We start from the raw sequence: 11,195 nt of genomic DNA, 5'->3' as shown, positions 1-11,195 counted from the left end.
CGGAATTTTTTTATGTAAATTTTCAAAAATTTTCTCTAAATTTACATTAATTTTCAATTTACATTTTTAGCAAATTACCTACTATGACAGATCATCAAGTTATCCGAGTTTACTCTAGAAAAATACCTTCAAAAATTGGAATTATTTATGGTTAATCAATAGGTGTGATTATTCACCCATAATAGTAGAAAATTAGTGAAAATAAAATTTAGTCTAGTTTCGAATTTGATGTAATGACCATCTTAAAAAAAATAATAAAATAAAAAAATATTTTGCATAACTTACTAATTGTTTTCCATGACAGATATATTATTTACTCTCCACTACGCTAGCTTACACTTTCTCAGTAAGTCTAATAAAGCTTATGCCTAATACTTTTATTGTGCTCCACTATTCAATCACCTATTAACTATCATATATACCCTCTTTCACTCTCCCTTCCACTTACTTACATTTTTGAGTAGGATTTAGAATTTAAGTAGCCCATCTCCTTTCTTTCAAAAATAAAAAATATAAAAAAGTAGCCCATCTCTAATTGTAATGTATATATATAGTGGGGGTGACTTAGCTTGTTATTTAAGCTGAACTCCCACATCTCTCCTAATCTCAGAAAATAAAAAAGATGGCTAATCAAATAACAATGTTGATCTTAATAATCTCAATAATTTGTGCGGTGGAAAGTTTAGAAATAAGTCTAAACCCGGTGTCCTCTCCGGAATCTGATATAAGTAGCAGTCCCAATCCTTCTTTAGATTCTCCATTATTATCATGCTTTGCAAAAATAAGCTATGATTGTGCTTTCAATATTATAGGAAACGATATGTTGTTTACTACACATATGAATGTGAAATGCTGCCAACAACTCATTGAATTGGGACAAAACTGTTATAATATTATTCTACAAGACATGGTGGAGGAATTTCATAACCAAAAAGCCATGCAAATGTTGGAAAGGAGTGAGCACCTATGGAGTCTTTGTGTAGCTTCAATCTCTGGTATTGGTACATCAATGGTGCCAGATCTTACGACATCACCGTCCATGGATGTTCGTGATGAGAACGTGTCCCATTTTGTAAATGTACTCTTGCCTATAGTGAAGATCGGATTGATTGGCTGGAACTTGATTCACTACTAAAAAGTTGATAATATTTTGGGCGTCTTTCTCGAGCCAAAAGGATCATCTATCTCTTCAAAGTTTAATCATAATTTTTATGAGTATTGTTTTATCTATAATGTGTATGTTCTCTTGTATGTTAAAATTTAAGTGTTTACGCTTAAATTTTGTTAGTTATCTATGGAGTGTATTTGATGTTAAATAAATGTTTTATTATCTATTAATTAGTGCATGTTACTTCATAAATAATTAATAATCTATCTATCTATCTATCATAATTCATACCAGTGTTGTGTTATTATAATGTATTGATTGTTTTGATTTAGTTACTATAGCTTTGACCTCATAATCATTTTCTCTTCTACTTCTTTACTCCAATGTTGTTACTTTATTAGAAAATATAAATTTTATTTTCGTTTTTTCAATTATTTATAAAATCTTATCCATTTTATTTATTAAATGAGTATTATTTAATTAGTCTATTCGATATTTTGAGATGGTTAAAAGATTCTATTCGTTACTTAAATGCAATGTTATGATAAGTTTGTGACTATTTTATGCAAGTCATTTATATTTGTATGGCAAACAATTTTTTTTTTTTGTTTAAAATTATATCAAATAAGTTTACATATTTTTATGTCAAACTTCATTTTGAAGTTTGTTATTAAAAATTGGTATGTTATTTTTTTTATTAAAAATACTCATAATTTTGTATTGTATACTTTATGTACGAAACATTTGCCCTTTTATTCGAAATAACCAAATAAAAGGATAAATATAACTATATTAAATATATAAAATTTATTGTCTTTCTTTGTAATTTATTTGTCATAATTTTAATATGTCGGTTAACAACACAATAATAATTTGCGGCATAATTTTTTTAATACAATCAAAATAGCAAAATTTACATTGAACAAAGATAAACTTGAAAATTAAATGATAAAAGAAGTATAATATGCAGAGGATTGAGGGAGTGACGGTATAACTGTGTAAGAAGTGACAAAGACTAAGGAAAGATTTCATTATAAATTTTTTAACTTATTTTTTGGTGCCTACTATTTCTTACTAACATAATTATCAACAATATAAAAAATAATATTTTAAGTATAAAACAAGTAATAATCTATCAACAATATAAAAAAATATTCATCAATATCAATCATAAGCATAAACAATAAGCTAACATTCTTTGACGTACAATAAAGCAACATTAAATCATAAATAGTTATCCATCATATGCAATAGTCACTCAAACAAGTAAATAACAATATATAACCATATTTAAACCCGTAGCATATTATAGCAATGTATGACAATTAAGACATTTAATAACATTGTTAATTATATTACCACCTATCAAATCGGCCGTTAAATTACAAGTTAATACACTTAAATAAGAAAATGTACCCGCCCATTTATCTTGGAGGGCGGGAATTATCGAGGTATATGGAATAGAGGTGTTCATGGGTGAGCTTGGGCGGGTAGCAGACCGAGTAGTACCTAAAAAATCCACCCGCAGGCTCAAATATTCAAAAGCCCGATGTGGGCTTATTTTTTTGTCGCTATCCGCCCATTTTTAAACCGGGTGGAACCCGCGGGTATAGGCGGGTATTTATTATATAAAAATTAAAATATAATACAAATTATAAAGTTAAGTTTTAATAACAATTAAAATACAATACATTGTCCAAAATTCTCCAAATACATAAAAAGTCTCAAAATACTCAAATTACATGAATATAAACATTACGTTGGATAATCCAACAAAAACATTGCATCATCAATTTATCTTACTACGGAGTATGAAGTTCAGACATATATCTCTCCAATCATAATAAATTAAAAAAAATTATTAAAGTGGGTATGAACACTAAAAACTAAAGTTGGCTATGTAGTAGACTAGTAGTACTAGGCAGTAGACTACTAATTTCATAATCAATAGAATTAATTATTTGATAATTAATATATTAAACTTAGCGGACGGGCGGGTATACCCGCGGGTATTTTTTGGCGTTGCTACCCGCCCATTTATCTTGGCGGGCAGGCATTATCCGTCCAAATTTAATTTTTTTTTTAAAAAAACGTTGTCCAAGTCCGACCGTTTTTCGAGTCGAATGGATCGAGCTTGAGGGGTAGGCCGCCCATGAACAACTCTAATATGGAAGCATCCATGACACATACTCTTATTAATTACCCATAAACCTTTTACAAAAGTCATGTGTAGAGTTATATACATTGTAGCAACATGCTTTGTGGAGCTAGCATTTTAGGGTGTTTAAATTGTGTATCTAGCATTTTAGAGTTATGGTGTATTAATGTAAGTATACAACTATATGTAGGTATACTTTGTGGAGCTAGATAGCTTAAATGTAGAACAACCGAGTAGTACCTAAAAAATCCACCCGCGGGCTCAAATATTAAAAAGCCCGATACGGGCTTATTTTTTTGTCGCTACCCGCCCTTTTTTAAACCGGGCGGAACCCGCGGCTATAGGCGGGTATTTATTATATAAAATTAAAATATATTACAAATTATAAAGTTAAGTTTTAATAACAATTAAAATACAATACATTATCCAAAATACTCCAAATACATAAAAAGTCTCAAAATACTCAAATTACATGAATATAAACATTATATTGGGATAATCCAACAAAAACATTGCATCATCGATTTATCTTACTACGGAGTACAAAGTTCAGACATATATCTCTCCAATCATAATAATTTTAAAAAATTATTAAAGTGGGTATGAACACTAAAAACTAAAGTTGGCTATGTAGTAGACTAGTAGGACTAGGTAGTAGACTACTAATTTCATAATAATAGAATTAATTATTTGATAATTAATATATTAAACTTAGTGGGCGGGTGGGTATACGGCTGGTATTTTTTAGCGACGCTACCTGCCCATTTATCTTGGCGGGCGGGGATTATCCGTCCAAATTTAAATTTTTTTTTAAAAACGTTGTCCATGTCCGAATGTTTTTCGAGCCGAATGGGTCGAGCCTGACGGGTAGGCCGCCCATGAACAACTCTAATATGGAAGCATCCATGACACATACTCTTATTAATTACCCATACACCTTTTAAAAAAGTCATGTGTAGAGTTATGTACATTGCACCAAAATGCTTTGTAGAGCTAGCATTTTAGGGTGTTTACATTGTGTAGCTAGCATTTTAGAGTTATGGTGTATTAATGTAAGTATGCAACTATATGTACTGTGGAGCTGGATAGCTTAAATGTAGAACAATGAAGTGATTGATCAAGGATGATGATGTTATGCACCGAGTTCAAGCTCGATGGACTATAAATAATTGCATGACATTTTATTTTCTTAAATAAATTTAAATTTAAATCTATAAGTTGTTGTAATTAATTACCGTCAGTGAGTTGTATTATTTTTAAGGCTCCAGTTAATTAACTTGACCTTGAGAGAGAATACGTACTTGTGTGTCAACTAAAAAAATTGTGCATAATTAAAAAACAAATATCATCTTAAAGTTTCTTATTTTGGTATAAAGATTAATTTAATGAAATTTTTTAATACTTATTTTGTTTAGTTTTATATTTGTTTAGAAAAATAAATTTCCACGCAATCAATAGTGGCTTTATTAAAAATACTTATCTAATTTAACTTTAAATTTATTTAGCAAAGTAAATTGTCACGCAATAATCATTTATAGTCCTATTAAATTAATACATTTTGCAAAACTCTAAGAAGTCGCCAGTTATTTTCCAGTTCTTTTATTAATAATTATGATTATAGTATTTTCTAGTTCTTTTTACTACTAACTTTCTTTTAATATTTTTAAAATTTATCAATTATCTAAAATATTTATCAATCACATTTTGCAGTTCTTTTATACTTATGACATTTCCTCCATCAAATTTATCAATCACTAAAATAATATATTTATTATCTAAAATATTATATTTTTCATAATTTCCGTAAATATTTCTTACGAGAAAAATTGTAAGGAGAATATATTAGCTTCTTTAATGCTTGTTACCTAGAAGCCTAGTCCTATTTGCCATACTCCTAAAAGAAGTCATGTACTACTACGTATAGTTATGTTGGGTTAATTGTATTAACACATTAGCTCCTTTAATGATCACAATGGAAGAATTCTTTTGGTTTTTGCTTTTATTTTGACCTTTTTTTATGGAGTAAGCTTTGTATGAATAAGGGTGAACAATAAATACGGTAAATTGTTTATAATAAATCAAATAATGCTTGATTCGCTATAAATAAACCCACACCTATTATTTATTTTTAAATAAACTAATCTATTAGTATATTTGCTAAAAATAAATCGACCTATTGTTTATAACAATCTTCAAAACTTTTTTGTAAGTCCAGAATTAAGAATAAATAATAGTTGAATTTATTTTCAACAATTATACCGAATAGGTAGGCTTATCTAAAAATAAACAATAGTTGGAATTATTTTCAGAGGATCGAGCAAAGGTTAAGTTTATGTTTAGCAGTTTCCCCTAAATAGTATGTGTCAATCTTAGACTAAAAAAAATATCTCATGTTGAATCCGTCTTAAATGAGAATATATGGTAGTAAGTGTCAATTTTTTTAACATCTAAAATGTCATGTGAAAGATAATACAACTAAAATAGATGTTGTAATTAATTTAGTTATACTATTTAGTCCAATTTAAAAAGAATGTCTCATGCTAAATTAAACCATCTTAGATGAGAATTTGTCAATCCTATTAATTTGTTAGTTATTTCCATTAATTCTTTTGGTTTCGGATTTTATCTTTACCTTTTTTAGTCTAATGAGAAAAACAATTAGAACTTGTGCAAATTTTTTTTTTATTCACTAAGCATATATTATATTTATTATATTTTTATGATGCTTATGTAATGAATTGTTAAATTAAATTATAAACGAGAGTCTATATTTTCATTTAGGCTAACTATTGGTTTAATATCGGACGTAATTAGTATTTTAGTTTTTTTTATCTTATGTCTGAATATATTATTTTGGTAATAAAGAGTTATTAAAATTATTTTTTTATAAGGTTGATCATAATATTGGTTTTGACACTCTATAAATTGGAGTTAGAGGACTTATAAAAATAGACAATGAATTTGAATAATACTATTTTCAATTCAATTTACTTGTCTCCTTTGGGTTGGGCATGCAAATTAAAGGTAGTCGGGGGACCACCTAAAAGTGGGTAGTTGGAGTATTTAAGTTATTATATTAATTGTTAAGGTGATAGTTGGGGTATTTTGAGTAGTGTAAGTGAGGTATTTTGGTCATTACTTGTGAAAACAAAGCGTATTTAAGTAAAAAATCTGTGACAAAACGCTTTATCGTTTAATTTTTTAATTAAAATTTTTAATTTTTATATATATCAATGTAAATAGTTTTGTAATATATTTTTTTAATTAAAATTTAATTAATTTCACTTTTGGTGTGTATATAGTATTTTTATTTATTATTTATAAAAACAAATTGAATATTTGTTATTATTGTTAAATAATAATGGTAATATTTACTATTATTATTTAATAATAATGACAAATATTCAACTCTTTTTATAACCTGTAAAGATTTTAGTGACAAAATAAGCGACAAAAACTATCTTAGTCGATCAAAAATTAAGCGACGAAGCGTTTTGTCGTCTATTTTGTCGCTAAATGTCTTTTGTGACAAAATAAGCGACAAAACAGCTTTATCGCATAAGTGCTTTATATTTGCTGTGAACTTAGGGGTGTGTTAAAAAATGTGAGTCTAGTGGAGGAAAAATGTAAGATGGTATCATCATCATATCTAATATCCCACTAATAAAAGTAGAAAATAGATTTGAAAAATATTAATATATACCATTTGAATCCAACTATCCAACTATACATATTTTCCACTAGCTTTGTTTTAAAATTTTATATTGCTTATGATGCCTATATGTTTTCTACTAACTATAAAATTTTTTTTTAATAGTTGTTGTCTCCATATTTTTACTACTAACTTTTTATTGAATATTTTTAAAATTTTTATACTTCTGCCATTTCCTCCATCAAATTTATCAATCACTAAAATAATATATCCTCCATCAAATATTTATAAACATTTCTTATGGGATAGGAATAACTGTAAGAAAAATATATTAGTTGCTTTAATGCTTGTTACTAGAAGACTAGACCTATTAGCCATACTCCTAAAAGAAGGCATATGTACTACGCTCAATTAGGTTGGGTAATTTGTAGTAACACATTAGCTGCTTTAATGATTACAATTGAAGATCACTTATGTTTACATTGTGGAGCTTTATGGCTTTAACAATCCGTTTGGTTATTAGAATTAATTGATGGTAATAGATATTATTTAAAGTTAAAATTTATTTTGTGACCCATGACCAGATCCGTAATATATTTTTGTTTTTAAAAATAGAGCCGTAATTTACGATGAGGGTTAGCGTGTCAGATCAAACGGATCGGATTTTTTTAAACACCCCTATTATGGTTGTAATCTCCCCAACCATTAAATTATCAAAATTTCCAACAATTGTTGCAGCAAGGGCGCGAACAACACTCCAACCACTAGACACTCATAATTTAGTGATTCTGATTGTGTTACTTTTATATTTTATTGCGCATTGACTTATACTTTAATGTTTTATAATTTATTATTATTATTATTATTATTATTATTATTATTATTATTATTATTAGAGTAGTATTATTATATAGTTAGTCATGTTACTCTATTTTTAGTCGAATTAGATCAGTACTATTAATATATTATTAATCGTATTAGTATATTATTTGTTGTATAGTGGTGTAAGTGTAGTATTATTATATCGTATAAGTGTATTATTAGTTGTATAGTTGTATCAGTGTAGTATTAATATTTTAATAATGATATTAGTATATTATTACTCGTACAAGTGTAGTATTAGTATATTATTAATTGTATCAATATATTATTAATCGTATTAGTGTATTAAAATAATATATTAGTGTATTATTATTCCTATTAGTATAGTATTAACATATTTTGAATTGTATTAGCATATTATATGATTGGAGTAATTTTGACCACTAATATAGGTTACTATTCAAATTAATTCAAGTAAACACATTACAATTTGAAACGCTCTAATATAGTTACATGACCCTTAATTAACAAAGGTAAAGTGGGCTTTTGGCCAGGGCATCAACTTTATTAAAATTCTATATTTTTAGTGGATTATGGTAATTACTTAAATTTATAATTTATTATGGGAAATTAAATCAAGGTTCTATTAGGTGAAAAGACCCTAAAAACATCCTAGGCCATTCAACCACCTTACTAAATAAAGGTTTTATTTAAATAATATAAGTAATCAAAACTTACTTATTAATAATAATAATAAAAATAATAATAATAATAATAATAATAATAATAATAATAATAATAATAATAATAATAATAATAATAATAATAAGAATAATAATAATAATAATAATAATAACAATAATAATAATAATTAATTATTATTATTATTATTATTATTATTATTATTATTATTATTATTATTATTATTATTATTTATGAAGTAACATGCACTAATTAATAGATAATAAAACATTTATTTCACACCAAATACACTACATATATAACTAATAAAATTTAAGCGTAAATACTTAAACTTTAACATACTAGAGAACATACACATTATAGATATAACGATCCTCATAAAAATTATGATAGGTTTTGAGGAGATAGATGATCCTTTTGGCTCGAGAAAGACGTCCAAAAAATTATCAACTAGTAAGTGGTTCAGCAAGTTCTAGCCAATTATTCTGATCTCCATTATAGGCTTGAGAGAGCTTATACAAAAGGGGGCAATTTCTTATCACCAACTTCCATGGGCGGTGATGATGTAAGATCTGGCACCATTGACGTACCCACACCAGAGATTGAAGCTACACAAAGACTCCACATGTGCTCACTCCTTTCCAACATTTGCATGGCTTTTTCGTCATGGAATTCCTCCATCTTGTCATTTAGAATCATATTCTAACAGTTTTGTCTCATTTCAATGAGTTGTTGGCAGCATTTCACATCCAGATGTGTAGTAAACAGCAAATCGTTTCCAATAATATTGGAAGCACAATCATAGCTTAGTTTTGCAAAGCATGATAATAATGGGGAATCTAAAGAAGGATTGGGATTGTTACTTATATCAGATTCTGGAGAAGACACCGGATTAAGACTTATTTCTACACTTTTCACCGCACAAATCATCGAGATTATAAAGATCAATATTGTTATTTGATTAGCCATCTTTTTTATTTTCTGAGATTAGGAAAGATGTGGGAGTTCAGCTTAAATAACAAGCTAAGTCATCCTCACTATATATACACATTACAATTAGAGATGTGCTACTTTTGTTTTCTTTTTTTTCATTTTTTTGAAAGCAAAGAGATGGGCTACTTAAATTCTAAATCCCACTCACAAACTCTTGTATGAGATCGTCTATCCGTAATAAAAATTTGAAATGGTTCTTTCAAATTTGAACATCCAAAGTGGATATTTTTATATATTGAGTGTCAATATTTGAACATTTAAAATGTCATGTGAAAGATAATAGAACTCAAATAGATGTTTTAAATAATTTAGTTATACTATTTAGTCCAATTTAAAAATAATGTCTCATGTTGAAATTAAACCGTCTTAGAAGAGAATTTGTCAATCCTCATAATTTGTTAATTATTTTCATTAATTCTTTTGGTTTTGGTTTTTATCTTTACCTTTTTTAGTCTAATGAGAAAAACAATTAGAAACGGTGCATTATTCACTAACCATGTGTTATACTTAATACTCTCTTCTATTCAGCACCATTGTCCCGTTTTCTACTAACTTAATTAAAACATTCTTTGTTAATAGTTGTTATCTCCATAATTTTGCTGCTAACTTTTTATTTAATATTTTTAAAGTTTTTATACTTATGCCATTTCCTCATCAAATTTATCAAATATATCCACCATTTAAAATAACTTTTCTTAATTTTTGTAAACATTTCTTATGAAATCGGAATAACTGTAAGAAAAATATATTAGTTGCTTTAATGCTTGTTACTAGAAGACTAGTCCTATTAGCCATATCCCTAAAAGAAGGCATATGTACTACGCACAATTAGGTTGGGTAATTTGTAGTAACACATTAGCTGCTTTAATGATTACAATTGAAGATCACTTATGTTTACATTGTGGAGCTAGCATTTTAGAGTTATGGTGTGTTAATGTAACAACACATGTTTTGTTTTGATCAATGGAATAAGTATGTGTACATTGTGGAGCTTTATGGCTTTAACAATCTCTTTGGTTATTGGAATTAATTAATGATAATAGATATTATTTAAAGTTAAAATTTATTTTGTGGCCCATGACCCGATCCGTAATATATTTTTGATTTTTAAAAATAGAGTCGTAATTTACGATGAGGGTTAGCGTGTCGGATCAAATGGATCGGATTTTTTTAAACACCCCTATTATGGTTGTAATCTTCCCAGACATTAAATTATCAAAATTTCCAACAATTGTTTCAGCAAAAGCACGAACAACACTCCAACCACTAGACACTCATAACTTAGTGATTCTTATTGTGTTACTTTTATATTTTATTGCGCATTGACTTATACTTTAATGTTTTTTAACTTATTATTATTATTATTATTATTATTATTATTATTATTATTATTAGAGTAGTATTATTATATAATTAAACATTTTACTCTATTTTTAGTCGTATTAGATCAGTAGTATTAATATATTATTAATCGTATTAGTATATTATTTGTTGTATAGTGGTGTAAGTTTAGTATTATTATATCGTATAAGTGTATTATTAGTTGTATAGTTGTATTAGTGTAGTATTAATATTTTAATAATCATATTAGTATATTATTACTTGTACAAGTGTATTGTTAGTATATTATTAATTGTATCAATATATTATTAATCGTATTAGTGTATTAAAATATCATATTAGTGTATTATTGTTCCTATTAGTATAGTATTAACATATTTTTAATTGTATTAGTATAATATATGATTGGAGTAATTTTG

General features: G+C 27.0%; 1 protein-coding gene across 1 annotated transcript; it reads left to right on the top strand.

Moving 5' to 3' along the window:
• The first annotated feature begins 592 nt into the window (after window positions 1-592).
• On the top strand, window positions 593-1,162 carry LOC130817347 (uncharacterized). Its single transcript, XM_057682993.1, has one exon. It carries the CDS (start codon window positions 623-625, stop codon window positions 1,133-1,135), a length of 513 nt encoding a protein of 170 aa, XP_057538976.1. The 5' UTR covers window positions 593-622; the 3' UTR covers window positions 1,136-1,162.
• The last annotated feature ends 10,033 nt before the right edge of the window (window positions 1,163-11,195 follow it).

The sequence above is a fragment of the Amaranthus tricolor genome, chromosome 7 (assembly GCF_026212465.1).
Source record: "Amaranthus tricolor cultivar Red isolate AtriRed21 chromosome 7, ASM2621246v1, whole genome shotgun sequence".
NCBI classification, from domain to species: domain Eukaryota; kingdom Viridiplantae; phylum Streptophyta; class Magnoliopsida; order Caryophyllales; family Amaranthaceae; genus Amaranthus; species Amaranthus tricolor.
This window is presented reverse-complemented; position numbering and strand designations above follow the sequence as displayed.

Coding starts and splice junctions, on each gene's coding strand:
- LOC130817347 (XM_057682993.1), top strand. CDS start 623: ATGGCTAATCAAATAACAATGTTGATCTTAATAATCTCAATAATTTGT.